At 38.3% G+C, this 18204-nt stretch overlaps 1 protein-coding gene across 7 annotated transcripts in view; it reads left to right on the top strand.

Annotated features, from left to right (window-relative positions):
* The window catches only part of palm2akap2 (PALM2 and AKAP2 fusion), a 408244-nt gene that overhangs the window by 211890 nt on the left and 178150 nt on the right, over positions 1-18204 (top strand). For all 7 annotated transcript variants that reach the window (XM_062971855.1, XM_016991073.2, XM_062971856.1 and 4 more), the window contains exons 4-5: positions 9436-9550; positions 12765-12786. In XM_062971855.1, coding sequence (XP_062827925.1) covers positions 9436-9550; positions 12765-12786 — 137 coding nt within the window. The remainder of the gene's footprint in view (positions 1-9435; positions 9551-12764; positions 12787-18204) is intronic.

Genomic DNA, 18204 nt, shown 5'->3' with positions numbered 1-18204 from the left:
ACTGGGCAAAAAACATGTGGCACATCTGCCTCCCAAACAGCCCAATTATCCCCAATCACCAGTTGAGGATGAAGCTGCCATTTGAATGTTCACATATCAGCCCCATCTTCAGTATTTGAGTGCAATGTAGACAATGATCCTTCACTTCCCCTCCACCTACTGAGAAATATGAATGGTCAGGAGGCAGTGACAGGCATATAAGCTCATGAATCAAACCCACAATTGTGAAATCCATGTAAGTGGAGAGACAACAATACATTCACTCCACTGAATTACTGGGAATTTGCTAAATCAACATTGAGACATTCTTTCCACTCAATATTAACTATTTGATTTGGGCCTTTGTAGATTTTGCTGCAGGATACTAACAAATTACCTTTGAGTACAGTTTTTTAAAAGGAAAGAAAAAATATGTCTCCTTTCATTTAGGTATTGTTAATGAAAGATTAGGAGAAATTGATAGGTATGCCTACATCACAAATGCAAATCTGATATAATAACGATTGCTTTTGCGTCAAAATCCTTGAAATTGCTGTTCTGCAAAGGAAGCTAACAAACTTTGCCTGTCTCAGCACATACTACAAATTTGTTATTTGTAGGACAGTGTCCTCCAAAATTGTATAAACTGATGTAAATTTATTGTGCAGATAGGGTCTATAATATGTTAGTTTGTAATATTAAAATAAAGGTCACATAGATTCACAATGGAGTGGTCTTTTTTATAGTCGAGATTATTTTGTATGCTTTTTAAATTTCATTTTCAAAAATGTGAAATTCTGTGCAGGCAGGCATCCAGTTTCTTCTTTAGCAGCAGGTCATCTTGGTTCACAGAAAATCAGTCATCTTGCTCTAAAGATCCTGCTTTTATCCAGAAGCAAAGTTTTGCATTTTGTGCTCTCTCCAGGTCAAAGGCCATTCAGCTTTTGCTAGTATTTCTTTGACAAGTGCTGGCAAGTGCCGCTGACCTCTTTCTCAGCGTCTCCTCTGTTCTTGCTCTAAGACAGTCCCAGTGCGGACAAAGAATGTGCACAAAGGAAAGAAATAAGAATGGATCTGACTTAAAGATGCCTTGGTGGTTGTTCTGTTTGATTCTGAATTTGCCTTTTAAAACATCATCTTGCTGAGGTGTTGTCACTGTTTTGAGAAAATTTCAATTTGGAGGGTCTAACTGTGCATAAACCAAACTTCCCTCCCCCATGCTGAACGGGTGACACTGAATGATCAGCCTGCAAATGATATTAGGGGGTCCTAGATCAATTCACTATCTTAAAATAAAAAATAACAGAAGTAGAGGGAATGCAAGAAGCTTTTTTCCTGATAGTCCTATCTAAAAAGAGTTGTCGTCTTCACATCCAGCTGTTTTCATGTCTGCAGAACACAAAACCTGGAGATGAAGCTATGTTGATTTTGATGCAGAGATCCAATATATGCTTCCTGTTTTTCCATTTAGGAAGGAACACCAGGGAATTGCTCCCAACTTTCTCAGCTTCAGTAGTAATTATGCCCTGAGTTGTTCTAAAATCAATGCCAATATATATATTGATGTGTGTTAACTGTATGTACCATCTCCAGGAGTTGTGATGGTGATGGATTTGGATATAGTACCTTCCAAACATGTACTTTTTATCTTGAGCCTGGATTTGATGCTGTGTAATGAGTCCTTGGTGGGACAGTGGGTTAAACCGCTGAGCTGCTGAACTTGCTGACTGAAAGGTTGGCAGTTCAAATCCGGGGAGTGGGATGACCTCCCGCTGTTAGCCACAGCTTCTGCCAACCTCACAGTTTGAAAACATGCAAATGTGACTAGAGCAATAGGTGTTAGAGTAATTTACGCAGCGAAGCAGCAGCGAAGCAAACACTGGTCCAGTCTAGGATCTGGGCAGTCTAGAAACTGGTCAGTCTGGGCCCATAACCAATTGTTAGAGTAATTTACACAGTGAAGCAGTAGTTGGATGGAATCAGTGGAACGCAGCACGAAGAGACACCCAGAGATGTTAGTAAAACTATATACAAGGTTTTACTGACTTCAGTAATAATCAAGACAAACAGACTTGCAGACAAACACAGGACTTGACTCTACTCTACTCAGAACTGAACAGAACAGAACTGAACTGATGTAACCAGTAATGCACAAACACTTGTGTCTGGACACTTCCCAGTTCCAGCCACACATCATAGCTTCTCAGTAATTAACTTTACAGACTATAGTACACTCTGGATGATGCAATCAGTATGCAATACAAACCAAGACACAAATTGCATTTAAACACTATCTATACACAAATCCCACATTAACAATAGGTACCGTTCTGGGGGGAAGGTAATGGCGCTCCATGCAATCATGCCAGCCACATGACCTTGGAGGTGTCTACAAACAATGCTGACTCTTTGGCTTAGAAATGGAGATGACCATCAACTCCCAGAGTCTTACACGACTAGACTTAATATCAGGTGAAAACCTTTATCTTTACCTAATGAGTGAAACAGTCATACATCTTTCTCAGTAACAAAATACTTTGAACAAGGAAAACATAATATGATTCATTGTGACAGCAGTTGAAATATTTCCTGACCATTGCCTACTGAAGGCTTTGTGCCTAATTTCAAACTGTTTATAGATACCTCCTTAACTGTGCTGATGAGGGGCCCTACCCCATTGCTATATGTAAGAGCAAGCTTCGTTATTGCAAGTATATTTTATTGCAGATGCATAATTCCTTTTCTGAAAAGGCTGTCTTCTGTTATTTCTGGCCTATAGCAAAAGCATACGATGCAAATTCTGTAAAATTATTTCTACATCCTGTTGCTCTTTGTTCTATTTATAGTTCACAGTGTGCAAAGAACCTGATCCTTAATATTTAAAAACCTCTAGCACTTCCCCCTGCCCCAGACAATATAATACTTTGCACAGTATCAGGTATGTACAGCAGATGTAATTTAACAAAGGAGGGAAGTATGCACTCTTTTTTTAAAAAAAACAGCTCGCTTTGACCTTTCACCACTATATGCTTTCACTCGTTGTTCATGGGAAAAGAAGAAAAAGAAGGGAGGAATGTTTTCAATGCTGGAGTTTATGCAGAAAAGTTGTAATTCTCCATGGCCTACAGCATTTAGAACTGATAGTAGTTCCTGCCCACCCTCCTGCATTCAAACAATAGATAGAATTAGTGATGAATTAGCTGCAAATTCTGCTTTAGCTTCCATTACTTGACATCAGTGAGAGAAGCAATGAGGATTCTCTATTAATTATATTAATCACATATGAACATCAGCCACAGTCCTAAGGCTTTGAATTTCCACTGTGGCCCTATGTGCTGAATAGATATTTTTGTTCCCGTAATGGCATCAAAAAGAAAGGGAAGTTGACACATTTTAACTTTTTCATCAAATTCATAATACAAGAAGACAGCATTCCCAGTCTTGGGGGTTTTCTAATGCATGTTATTCTAATAGTGTTGAGCAGGGTAGCTCGACGCTACTATTTCTATTATCACTTGTTCAGATACCGGTATTATCTCTGCGACTGGTGATGGTGGTGGTGGTAGTTATTAATTGCAAACTTATGAATGAGAGAAGTCCAAGACACTCTGTTATCAACACCCCTGCTCAAGTCTTGCAAATTCAGTGTTGTGGCTTCCTTGTATCCATGTGTATCCCTTGTCTTCCACATTTCCTATTTCATCTCATTTTACCAAGCAAGTTTGTCTTTTCTGGTGCAGTCTATGAGTCTACATAGACCATATAATGCAGTTTCCATATATTGGGACCATCGTATGGATCTACACAAATCATATACTGCAGTGAAGATCCAGCCTAGTGGACCTAAATCCAACATTGTGCTTGAAGCCATATACTAAATTCTCAGTTAACAAGAACTCAAGCAGTCCGAATCCTCAAGTAACCAGCAAAAAAAAAAACATTTTAAAAAGCTATTTATAATACAGTAAAATTGTACAACTATATTTATTTAATTTGCTTTTCATTACTGTATTTCAATAGTAATATGAAATCAGTATCGAGTCAATACAGAGTTTAGGTTATACTCTGTTAGGAATTGAGAGAGTTGAAGTCCAAAACACCCCAAGGGCCAAAGTTTGCCCATGCCTGATATAGTTTGTTGTATAGCATCCGTTAGGCATATTTTTGAGGTGGGTAAGGAATAAAAGTACAGTATAATTATAATTAAGTAGTAGTAATTGTTGTTGTTGTTGTTGTTGTTGTTGTTGTTACATCTCAAGAAACCAGAAACAACATTTATCTGGCATCTACCAGTCCCCATGAGTGCCGATGAACTGTAACCAATGGGTCACATGCAGTCCATAAGGATTTTTGTGGCTCCCATGACCCATTAAACATTTGCAACCATGAACAAATGTGGTGTATGAAAATTACCTCAAATTGGTAAATTGCTACCCTTAAAGTGTTGTGTAGATAAAATACTTTTGGAGTTTTATATGGATAAATTGCCAACCCAGTAATGTTATACATTGTTGTACAGCTGTGCCCTTAAAGAGATTATTATGCAGTGAAAAGGGCCCCCACAAAGGGGACTTTTTTCACTGCATATTAGTTGCCACAACATAATATTTGCATAGTGAAATAAGGTAGTTAAAACACATTCCCAATCACATACATACAGCCAACTTTCCCAAATTTGGGGCAAAAAAAAATAATGCCACAATTCTGGAAATAGGAACTAGGGGCCCTTCCACACAGTCATATAATCCAGAATATCAAGACGGAAAATCTGACAATATCAGCTTTGAACTGGGTTATCTGAGTCTACACTGCCATATATTCCAGTTCAAAGCAGATAATGTGGATTTTATTCAGCTGTGTGAAAGGGGCCTAGGATTCATTTTCTGCATATATTTGTGGTTAGGTGTACTCCAAGTGCACATATTACCTCCTGCCCATGTTGGATGCTGGCCCTGTTTTCCTGTTTGATAGAGTAATAAACACTAAATCTGATTCACTAACATATGCTTGTAATTTATAAGTATTCTGAATATCTGATTCCATGGTTCCATTCCTGGTTCAATCAGGTCCATCTGTTATCAGAACATACAATACATTATACGTATGCGTGCATTCAGGAAGGTGGCATTTTTTTCTGCTTATACAACCTTGCAGATTCAAGATGTGTCCCATTTACTAAATACAATTCAGCCAATACCATGAGGAAAAGGAAAAATAAAGAGGAATTCCCAATTGATTGTATTCTTTCCCAGACAACTAGAAAAGTAGATAATGAAGCAGTCTTGGCTTTGAAGACAACAGCAGAAGTCTTAAGCTAGAGCAGCTAAGCTGGATGAAATGGAAAAGCAAAAGCATAGCTGCCTCACTGGCTTAATGAGCCTTGGGAAGACAGAATCCATCTAAGAGGATTTATGTGAATTCCAAACCAAAGCACATTCTGGAAAACGCTACATTGCAGCCAAACACTGCTTGATGTATAAAGTCTTTCTTTGTGTCTTCTACCACGGGCATAACACTAGATTCCTAGTTTCTAGAATAATTAAATTACATGCCTCTGATATGGAGACCTCACAAGATGGTGTTAAGTGTGGAAACCACAACTTTTAACCCATGTACAATATAAATATGCCTAATACTTCAATGAGCCTTTAATATTCACTAGGGTTTGATTCCAGGGTCCCTCGTAAATACTATAATCTGTGAATACTCAAGTCACATTGCATACAATGGCATAGTAAAATGTCCCATATTTAAAATGACAAAATCAAGGTTTGCTTTTGGTATTTAAAAAATATTTTCAAGCTGTAGGTTGTTGCATCCATGGATACAAAATTCAGGAATATGGAGAAGTGACTGTAGAGTCTCTATGGCAGTACTTATCCTACAGCATGTTTTTTGGGCATCTTTTTTTATATAAAGGCTGTAGTATTCTAGTTGATAAACAAAGGAGAGGATCATAATGTCATATATTGCCTACATGTAATTATTTCACATACACAAATATTTTGTGGTATCTGCTAGCCATATTAGATTCTGATCTTTGCCCAGTTTGTTATCACCACTGAAATGATTGTGATTTCAGTCATTCCTTATCTTCTCTGGATTCTAAAAAATTAAAGATACCGTTTTATTTTTTACTATTTCATCCTTATACATTGGAAAACATCCCTGGAGAAGGATGTTCAGGAAGCTTAATAATAAATAATAATAACTTTATTTTTATACCCCGCCTCGATCTCCCCAAAGGGACTTAGGGCGGCTTACACGTGGCCAAGCCCAGGTAGTTACAGACAATGTAAAAGACACACTATAGAAAAAGTAAAAACAAATCTATAAAGCATTTTAAAATCACATTGACAATAAAACATAATAAAGTTAAAAACCTGAGTAGCTTGGGAGGTGGGGGTCTTAAAGTGTTGGATAATGCTCTGCAACCATCCCATATCATAGAGAGCTACAGATCAGATTCTGTTAGATGGTGCTGGAAGAGCAAGTTAGGAGAATTGGCTATTGCCATTCGTTCTTTTTGGAGTTAACTTTGAAGACTGCCCAGAATGTCCAATTCATTCATTCTTTCCCTATCAGGCTCTATGATTTCCAAGGGAAGCCCTTCTGTTGGTCCCATCACTTGTGAGAACACAGGGGAAGGCCTTCTCAGTTGATGCTGTCAGGCTTTTAAACATCCTCCTTAGGGAAGCTAGGATGGTCCCCTCCTTGTTCTTTGATCAGGAAGTTAAATAAGTTCTGTTCCAACAGGCTTCTTTCAATGCGTTGACTGCAAGTGCTTTTAAAATACTGTCCCTTCTTATGGTATTATGTTCAGATTATGCATACCCCTTGTCTTTTGCTGGATTTGTTTTAAAGGTTTTAATTCTATTATTTTCTAATTAATTGTATTTTAAGAATAATATCTTATATCTTTCTATTTCCCTTTTTGTAAATATGTTTAGCCATACTGATTTTGGCTTTTCAAAGTCGCCATGAATATAATGTGACAGAATATAATATGGGATGAGACATTGGGACAGTAGCAGCTGGTCGGTTCCATGCCAGTGGGCAAGTAAATCTGCTCTTAGTTTTTGTCTGAGCTTCAAAAAAAAAAAACTCTGCAGGTTGTCAAAGTCAATCTCAAAAAGGTTCAGCAGTTTGCATAACTCTGCAAAGGTTGGAGAAAATCCACAGCCCCACTGAAAAGGGGGACTGCAAATTTATACCTTCACTGACAAGCTACCAGGGAACCATGTGTATATTACATCAGCAGCTAAGAAATTGTGCTGCCTTCAGGTTCATTTCTGGGAAAAATACATAGTTTGAGTACTTACATGTTAATGTTCCACACAGCATTGGAGTAGAACACCTCCAACCGTTCTTGTTCCCCATCACCCTACCCTTGAGGTCATAAGAACAGATATTTCTCTGGTTGACTTCACTATTTGAAGTGATGTGTGTAATGATCAGTTATGGTATCATATGGTTGAAATTTCCCATTGCAATTACACCATTCTCTTATACTGAGAATCATTTGGCTAAGGGGTGCCCTACAATGGTTCAAAGCAAACAGTACTGTTTAAGCTTCTGCTAGACATTTCCCATCATTCCATTACTCCTTGTTTCTTGCTCAGGTGCTGTGCCTGTGAGTCATTCTGAACTCAGTTTAAGGCTGCATGGCTAAATATTTATTTTGTGTGAAATTTAGACTTGTGGCGCATTTAAGAGACAAGAAGAAGGAAATCACTTTCTTGACAGGTGTCCAGGGACTGCTACAGACAGGTCAGGAGGAAGGAAAGCTCTGTACAGTACAATGTTTATGAAGGCTTTATTCCAAATGGAAAGAAGGGTGGAAAGGCCAACTGTCATTCAGGTTGTTTACTGTAGTACAGTGCAGGATTACACTCATTTTGCAAGTTAAGTTTTATGTTCCATGACATGAAACATAAAACGAAATTGTCATTGATTATACTTTTTCCAAAAGTTAGCAAAATGATATTAAAGGACAAATTAAAACATTGGTCATGACCTGGATAGATATTAAAATGGCCAAAGTGACCATTGACTGACCAGTTTTTCTGTGTCTGTTGCTTCTTGTTTCAGCAGGGATGGGAAGCAACAGTCAGTGTTCCTCTGCTATAGTTTGATGGAGCCAAAGTTTTTCACTGATGTCTCTTGAGGATGATTGGGCAGCAGTCCTGCCAAGGACCGAGGACCTCATCACATTGGGCTCCAGCTCTGTCATAGGATGCTTCTAGGATGGAGCCTGCTTGAGCCCATCACATGACCCTGTGATACTTCTGGTGGGGCTCCATCCTGGCTCCATCCTAGAAGCATCTTAGGATGGAGCCCTGAGAACACAGGAGGCTTTCTATTTTCATTGCATAGAACAGGGCCAGTGCAGGGATAAAGCCAAGCAGCAACGCTTCCCCCCTGTGAGATGGGAAAGGGGAGTTGCAGGCAGTGCAGGGCAACGGTTTCCCCCACTGCTCACTGGATTTGCCCCGCTGCCCCATGGCTTGACAACCTCAATGTGATGAGGTCCTTAGTGACTGCCTGGAATGAGGAAATCCCCTCAATCTCTCCCTTTCCCATCTCACAGGGGGAAGCATCGCTAGTTCACTAATATGCTTCTGTATTTTGGAGCCAACGTTTCTGAATTTTGTTATTATTTTTCTAAATGTTTTAATGTTATAGTGCAAAAATATTTTAAATGCAGATTTAAATCAAATTGTAAGTATCCTTGGGTCCCATATTAGAAATAAACTGAGTCATAAACAAACAAGCAATCACATAAAGGCTCATCTACACAGGCCACATAATCTGAGGCCAGTCTAGAGTAGCAGTGCTCTGGACTAGCCCCAAGGCAGTTGTATTGCATGACTCTGTCCTGCTGCAGTGGCAAAGCAGACTTCAGAAAAAGGAAAACTAGTTTGGTTCCACTGGTGTCCTCCTGTCACCATTGTCAGATCACAACAGAGCTCTGGAAAGCTCTTTGCCATTGCCAAGTGCTTTTGCTGATGCCACGGAATGCGGGGAAAAGGGAATGGGGCCAGCCCATGTGGATAGTGGACTTGTTCAGATTAGAGCCAATCTAGTTATCCACGCTCACCTCAAACTGCAGAGCTGCTCTGGAGTTCCACTAAAACTCTGAAACATTCCACAATTTTTTATAATGTGGGATACAACTGCATTAATTGGCTTTATTCCATGTTACGGACTGGAAGTTCCTGACCATCCAGGAGTAACTTCTGATCAAACTTGGAGTTTGGGGCCAATACACAAGTCCTGAGTCATTGGTGTATCTAATGCTTTTTAAAAACCTCCTTGATCTGGATTTTAAGATGAAATTTATAAAATTTAGATGGAGAAGGATGCTGGGTTTATAGTAACAATGAACACAAATAAATACCATAAGAGAAGATGATTCCCCCAGATGTTTAAGACGTTCTTTAATATGTTTTGCAGGTTAGAACAAGAAATAGGAAAGCTAGAAAGTGAAGAATCCCAAATATCAGCCAAAGAGCAAGTCATCTTGGAGAAACTAAAAGAGACAGAGAAATCCTTTGAGGACTTGCAAAAGGTAAGATATAAACAATAAAAAGCAACCCAGAAATGTACAGAGAATTCAAGAAATGTTGAAGTGAGATACATCATTGCTCTTGATGGGAATGGTGCTGCTGCTCTTTTACTTTGTTCAAGCTTTTCTTTCCAGCAAATGACAAATAATACAAGTTAGGGTGGAAGAGGTATAAGGAAAAGCAAAGTAAGTGTGGTGCCCAAATAGTCAATTAAAAAACACGCTGCATTTTTCAATCTATCAGGTGTCTTTGGCATCAGTCACCTATATAGGCTGCCCAGATGTCTAGAATAGTCATCCAGAAACTGACTCAAAAGTGGAGAATGCGTTTTGCTCACTGAAACAGGAGTTTTCAAAGTGATGCACATTAACAACTCACTCTTACAAATGTCTTTAGAGAGGTAAACCTTTTTAAATTGAATAGGACTAACTCCAAACCAAGTGTGGGACTGCAATCTAAAAAATTTCAAGAGGTTTAAGATTAAATAGCTAGAGTAGCTAATTATAATTCCATGAGCAGTAGGCCAGATTTTATTTTTAAGTATTATTAAATTTGATTGAACACTATTAAAATAATGCTAAATATTTTAATGGGAACTTGGAGCGAAAATCTCGTTGCTGTTTGACTTTTTATTAAAAATCCAAATACTCTGAAAGATTAATCATGCACAGAATGGAGCTGCAGGCATTTTAGTGATTTTGCAGGCTCCCATTCATAGAACACCTAGTAATATAGTCATATTTATGCGATGAAGGCTTTTCATAAGAATCTCCATTATTCAGTAAATTACACAGTATATCATTGTAGTCCAGACAGCACAACTAGTATGCTGAACATTTGCAGATAAAGAAAAACAAATCTCATGTATTCAAAGATCTATATCAATTAACCTTATGTAATCTAGCACTTAAGAAATGAAGGCTGGATCAGTTGCATCCTACAGTATTGGATATTTTGACCTAGACAATTGTTTTATGAAGGTGGGCCATGATTTGGGCATGAACTCACTTTGTGCCTCAGAAAAGCCATTATCAAATCCAAAGGTTCTCAAACTGTGCTCCGTGGAGCCCTTGGGGATCCACAGGTGATAGTAAGGGGCTCCACAGCACCATACTGCTTCCTGCCTCCTCCTCTTTCCCCATCCTGAGAAATGCAGGAAAATTAAAATTTTTAGCAGCTGGAAACAACTGCAGCAGCAGCAGTGTTCTCCTGGGGCACAGACTCTTTCAGGGCTCTACGGCTGTCAAAGTTTGAGAACCCCTGCTCTAATCTATCTGTTATCAAGTCAGAATGAAACTAATTTATTGGATACATCCTATAGCCAGTTTGTCTTTCCCAAGGACCATTAAGGACCCTAGCCACCCTTTGAATTTTCATATAAAAATGCCCTTTTCTGCATTCTGAAGGTTACATTACATCTACCACTTGTGCCACTTCCATTATTGGCAGAGAGTAGACTTTTGCCCTTCTCTCACCCAAGAATGGAAGGAACATGAACAGCAATCTCTTCCTTGGGTTGGTGTGAGTTTTCTGGGCTGTATGGCCATGTTCCAGAAGCATTCTCTCCTGACATTTCATCTACATCTATGGCAGGCATCCTCAGAGATTGTGAAATCTGTTGGAAAGTAGGCAAGTGGGGTTTATATATCTGTGGAATGTCCGGACTGAGAGAAAGAACTCTTGTCTGTTTGAGGCAAGTGTGAATGTTGCAGTTGGCCAGCTTGATCAGCATTGAATAGCCTTGCAGATTCCAAGCCTGGTTGCTTCCTTGTCTGGAGGAATACTCTGTTGGGATGTGTTAGCTGGTCCTGATTATTTCCTGTCTGGAATTCCCCTGTCTTTTGAATGTTGTTATTTATTTACTATCCTGATTTTAGAGGGTTTTTTAAATACTGGTAGCCTGATTTTGTTCATTTTCATGGTTTCCTCCTTTCTGTCGAAATTGATCACCTGCTTGTGGATTTCAGTGGTTTCTCTGTGTAGTCTGACATGGTGGTTGTTAGAGTGGTCCAACTTGTTCTTGGTCTTGCAACTCTCCTGATGTCTGTGGTGGAGTATCCATTGGCCCGTAAAGTTCAATTTAAAACTCCTCCTCCAAGGTGAACTGAACCACCTAAACTGGGAGGTGGTTTAACCAGGGAAGTCAGCTATATTAGAGCACCTGATGAACCAACCTGGACAAAGCATATTATTTAAGAACACAGAAATGCTAATCAAGCTGGCCAACTGCAATATTCACACTTGCCTCAAACAGACAAGAGTTCTTTCTCCCACCTTCCACAGATATATAAAGCCCACTTGCCTAGTTTCCAACAGACTTCACCATCTTTGAGGATGCCTGCCATATATGCAGGCAAAACATCAGGAGTGAATGCTTCTGGAACATGGCCATAGAGCCTGGAAAACTCAGAAATCCAGTGATTCCAGCCATAAGCACCTTCAACGACCCAACCTCTTTCTTCTTTGCAACCTATTGTAGTAGGCTGGTTGAAATAAATATTTCTGACAACACATATAGTGAAAAACTGAATGCAAGATAAGAGAAGCATGCCCTCCAATAATTCTCTGATGAAATCCAGGATATGGATGGCCAAGCAAGATCAGAATATATTCATGCTGATAAAGGTTATTCATGAGGAATGGACATGAATGGCCAATAAGATCAGAATGGGAGAGGATAAAGAAGTTTGCTTTTGCCATAACCAACTGGGAGAATCTATCCTCTCCTCTTATTCCTCCTGGGTTAATTGGATACAAACTACTTTTGTACTTTGAACTCAATTTGCCGCAACTGAAGTAAGCTGAGAGCAAAGAGTGGTGTAGAGAAAATGGAATGTTTAAAAGCAGCAGAAATGTGGGATAATATGAGATTAATTAGGAATGTGTCTGCCAAATTGGGACAGCTAAAAGAATGTGTCCAACTGAGAGCACTACACTATTACACCACTATTATTCTATGTTTACTGCCATGATACCTTTCTGTGGAATTCTGAGGTTTGTAGTTTAGTGAAACCCAAGAGCTTTATGGAACTGCTGTAAATAGTACTGATATTAGTCATACTGTCAGGAGTACTACAAGTAGTATGACTGATACTAGTCTTACCAGTAAAAGTAGTAGGAAGTCTTGATATAATGTATGCAAAACAATTTGAACACTTCAGAATTTGATAGAAATATGGGTCAACACCAATTGATTGTGTGTTTTTGTCTTTTCAGAGTTTCTCACACAAAGATGGAGGTACGTATTTCTTTATTTAGTCATTGATATGTGTTACTGGTAGTAATATGTTGGAGGGGAGGCACAACAAAAGCAGCTGTTGTCCTCTCCATTGGTGGATTTCACCCATCCAGACCCACTGGATTACCCTTTTTCTGGCAAAACAAAATTGTCAATTGCCTCTCCTCAAAGCCTTCAGGAGCAACAAGTCACTTTTCAATAGATGTCACAGCCACCCTGCACTGTCTGGCATCAAACAAAATAAAAAAACACAGCATCAGATTACAGAGGGATGAGAGTTTACTGCAGGATTACTAGGAGATTGGAGACCTTAATTCTCAGACAGAGACAACATGGTATAATGGTTTGAGTGTTGGACTGTGATTGTGGAGACCAAGTTTTGAATCCCTCTCTGCAATGAAAACCCACTGAATGGTCTTGAGTGAACCACATACTCTCAGCCCCAGAAAACCTATGATAAGGTTCTTTAGGGTTTTCATAAATTGGAAATTACAGTACTTGAAGGTTGACAACACTAACAATTCCCAAGATCACTATAACCTCATCACTCATGGTATCAGGGCAATAAACCCAGTGGAGTCTGCAAGGGGCAGGAAAGTGAAGGCTCCCTACTCAGTCCTTCCCTCCTCTCTCACACAATGATTGTTGTTGTTGTTACTCCCATTTTTTTCTGCCTTTTCACAATTCTCCGCAGAGTTGGGAGTAAGGGTGTTAATCTTTGATTAGTTCATCCATGTATGAAATGATGAATAATAATTACTGTAGTTTCCATCCCATTGTGAGAGAAAATAAATATTTTGTGCTGTTCAGTGAGCCCTTAGTATCTTCAAGGGTTTGGTTCTGAGAGACCCAATGAATAGCAAAATCAGTGGATGATCACATTCCTTTGCATTAACAGGTGCTCAAGGCACCTTACAAGAGTTAAAAGGAAAAATTTCCAAAAAAAAATTTACAAGTTGTTGTTGAAATACAGTTAAAGGGTACATGGAGTTAAACCTCTACCAAGAGACAAGAGATTAGTATCAGCAGAACAACGCATCATTAAAAGCCCTTGTAGTCTGTTCCCTCAAACCTGTCAGAACAAAAAACAAAACAAAACATGTGCACGGAAATATCATGGGAGGAATGTGTGAGAGGGAGAATATAAGCACCTGTTTGGGGGTGGCTACACAGAGGCATGTTGAGTTGTTGCTTCCCAGCTGCTATCATATGCAGTTCGTGGGTTGTGCCCCCATGTGACATAATGAAAGGGGGAGATTGTTGATTACTAATATTTAATTTTATCACTACTAATCAAAGAGCTATTTCAATTCTAGAAAAACATTTGATCCATTAGTCTCTCAGATATATTTTATTACACATACAACCTTTTATAACAGGGATCCTCAAATTTTCCTCAAAATTGTTGGGGGGAGTTGACTATAGTTTAAGAAAAACATGAACAAATTATTTTGCATACTTACACAAATCTTAATTGTCATACAAAAACATAAAAGAACAATACAATATGTAAAATGAAGAACAATTATAACTAACATAAACATACCAGTATTTCAATGGGAAGTGTGGGCCTGCCTTTGGTTTTAAACCGTAAGTCTAAGTTTAGGGCAGGGACCAATTAAATTATCTTAGAGGGCCACATCTGGGCCACGGTCCTTAGTTTGGGGACCCCCGTTTTATAACTTCCCACCACTGTGGGGGGAAAAAGCAGAGAACAAACACTCTGACATCCCCTTTTTGATTCTTCTTTCTAGATTTTATATCATCATAAAGCATTTTGCTTTCTTTTAACAAATCATACAATATCAAATCCTCAAAGACCATACATGCAATTTCAAAAACAAATTAATCCAACTCGTTGACATAATGACATTTTGGTTTGCTACTATTTCACAGTTTTTAATCTACTTTTCTGCCATGCCTATGTCCTGTTCTTTGAAATCATTCTGCCTGAACAATTGCAGGAACATCTTCCCAAAGTTATTAATGCCAAAACCAAACTTGCTTTTGGTTTCATGGACTTCACATCAAAGAAATGTCCTAGTCTGACACATATCTAAAAGCAGCAGAACTTAAGTCCCATAAATTCATATCTTGATCTTGATGTCAGTGAAATCAAAACTTTGTGGTAGCCAGAAACCTCTATACTAAATAATAATAATAATAATAATAATAATAATAATAATAATAATAATAATAATTCATTAGTTATTCTTCTGTCCCACCGCCATCTTGCCGAAGGGACTCAGGATGGCTTACGCCCATCACAAAGTGCCTAAAAACATAAAACGAAAAGTACATCTAAAATAAAAACACAAATTGACTGAAACAAATTAGCATAAATACATTTGGTTGAGAAAGGTGGCATATAAATCAAATAGATATATAAAAGTTGATCATAGAGTGACACTGGTGAACCTAGAAAGTAATGGCAAGAACACCTCTCCAGGGCTCTCTTAAGTCTTCCAGAGCAATTCTATGGTCAGCTTCTAATGGAAGAACTCAGAAATTCCTAGAGATATGTTCTCTCAGATAAAAAAAAAATAGCACGTACTACCTTAACCCCAGTGAACATGGAAGTCTGGCTATATTCTTACTATTTTTATTTGTCTATAAGCATTCAAGTCCTTAGAATAATTGCAAAATGGAGTTGTTTTGCCCAACATACATCAGCTGTTCCTGAACATTGCGCAGTGATGTGGCGCATCTGCTGATGTGCTGCAAAGAATGCTTTTATGCCCCTGTTTTTGAGAGAAGCTCATAACTCACAACACAGAGGTTCTTGTCCATTAAAACTTTGGAATAGTACACCAAAGCAATGGTTACATGAATATTAACAACAAACACCAGTACTACCACTATCTTGATATAACTTAGTTATAGCTTCAGGTTCTCAAGGTATAGTTCACCTTACCTATGGGTGAACTTGTATTTGTTTTATTTGTATTGAGATAATATATTGCAACAGGGATGGGAACCATACAGTCCTCCAGAAGTTGTTGGACTGCAACTTCTAACATGCCTCATCATTGGTGAAGACTGATTGGATTTATGGTCCAACAACTTTTGGCTGCCTGATTTTTACCTCCGTCTCACTCACAGACAACTCAGAAAAATGGTCAGATTGAAAGTGGAGCTCCAGTAAATAAGGAACGCCAGAAGCCCATTAATCAAAGACTGTCCAGATTATTTATAACTCCCAGTTATTACTGAACAGTTTGTTCTGTGACTGCCTTCTTCAAACAAAAGTAAAGTAATCATACATCAACTGAAAATCGCTGTTAGATCCTTGTGATGACAGACATCTCAACGTTTGCTCCAGAATGTTTGTCTCTTAACGTAATATTGCTACAATTCTGGCTTTACATCCTGATTTAATTAATAAGGTAATCAGTTTTCCCATTTCCGTGCACTTTTTATTTTGTTTTTATTTCAGGGACTAAATTCTAATCTTTAAGAAAAAAACTTAGGAACGTTTAAAACATTTCAAATTAAAATTAATGGACATCATGCACATCAAAAACCTGTTTAATGGACTCCAGAGTTTGCCCTTTAATTGTTGGACTATAATTTGCTACACATGATTTAAGTAAATTGTTAACATTACTATTCTTTATTAAAAAATTTATGTGTTTCTAGCATGTTGCTATTTTATTACTTTTTAGTTACTTCTTTACTTCTTTTAGTTACTGAAAAAAATACATATAAACATTTCCAAATGGACGCAACCCCCCCCCCAGTAACAATTATTAAATATTACATATTTTTAAAGGTAATAATAGTAGTCATTACTTTAAAAATAACATAGTTATTTCCTCATTACTCATCCTTAATAGTGTAATGCAGAAAATATGAATCCCATCCTGAGAGAAAGGCAGATTATACATCATTCAATAAATAAGTAAAGAAACAAAACTTTTACTTATAATTTCTTACTTTCAATCATTTTGTCTATATGGCACATGCTACTGATCATATATTGAATTCTAAGCAAGTCAGCTCAAATTTCCAAACCAGACTCCTCACCCTGTGAAATTTGGATCTCTGTATTAACTGTCTGGACAATCACTGATTTATTTCTTCAGATGATAACTGTTTTATCAAAAAACTCTCTGCACCACACACATGCTTGGATGGACAAAACTTCCCATACTATTATGTTATGTTCCTCATGCTGCCTGCTTCCATTCAATGTAGAGACCATGGTTTTATGTGCCAAATTACAGCTGCCCAAGTCCCCATCTGATTGAGCCTACAAATCTGTTTACTGTTTCAAAATCTCCCTATAAAATGAGAAACTATTATATTTTTACAAGAAGCTTCCACATACATTCAAGATCTCCTGTGCCACCCTTGTTATTTTAGTGTAGTGGTGCTGGAAGACTACTTCCCAGTAAATGAAACCAGAATGTTCAATACATCAGTGTCAAATATGATTGCCCTATTAAGATCCCAATTTTTTCAGAGTCGCTTTTTAAATATTGTTGTGTGCTTCAAGTCATTTCTGACCTATGGAAAAAGGGAGCAAATAGTTACAACAATTATTATTATAATAATTTTATTTCTTATCCTCCTCTCCTCATGGCTTGAGGTGGGTCACAGCACAGTCAAGCCACACAAACACTGCAAAAATTCTATAAACATACATAATAAAATGTAGTTCTATAAAAGATACATATTAAAATGTATTTATATAAAATACATATTAAATGTATAAGACAGATTAAAACACAGGACACAAGTTTAAAAGTCATGCTTAAACTGGCTAGGTAGGTATGCCAGCAGAGATAGGTTTTTTTAGATGGTTTCTACATTCCAACAGCTCATGTAGCTGTCAGACCTCTTCCTGGCAAGTCGTTCCACAAACTTTGGGTTTTCTTGGAATTATTTGTTCTGAGGGGGTCTGCCTTTGTGTTCCTCAGAAGCCAAGAGAGCGTGACTTTCCCAAGGTAACCCAATGAGATTCCAAGGCCAAGCAAAGATTCAAACCCCAGTCTCCAGAATCATAGGACCTCATCACATGAAGCAGAGAAAAGCAGAGGGAACCGTCTTCTTTCATCTGCCTTTCCATTTTCAGGGATGACAACCACCCCACATCCTTTCCCCACTTCCATCCGGCTCCTTTCAGGCTTATGTCATTGGGAGGCAGGTAGCACCCGACTCCTGAAAATTGAGTCTTCCCTCAGTTTCCCTGCGCTGCTGCAACTGAGTCTAGAAGTGGCTTTGTGTAATGTGATGACCTCTGTGGGACTCTGTTTTGGCAGAACAGAGAAACGGAGAGAAGACAGAGAGTAATCTACATGGGATGAAGTCATAAATTCAGCTCTGAAATCACCAAACTATGCCGCCTCTGTATCTATTCTCATCTACAGGCACTCGCCAAGTTACAAACATCTAATTTACAATGACTTATAGTTG

The sequence above is a fragment of the Anolis carolinensis genome, chromosome 2 (assembly GCF_035594765.1).
Source record: "Anolis carolinensis isolate JA03-04 chromosome 2, rAnoCar3.1.pri, whole genome shotgun sequence".
Taxonomy (NCBI): Eukaryota; Metazoa; Chordata; class Lepidosauria; order Squamata; family Dactyloidae; genus Anolis; species Anolis carolinensis.
This window is presented reverse-complemented; position numbering and strand designations above follow the sequence as displayed.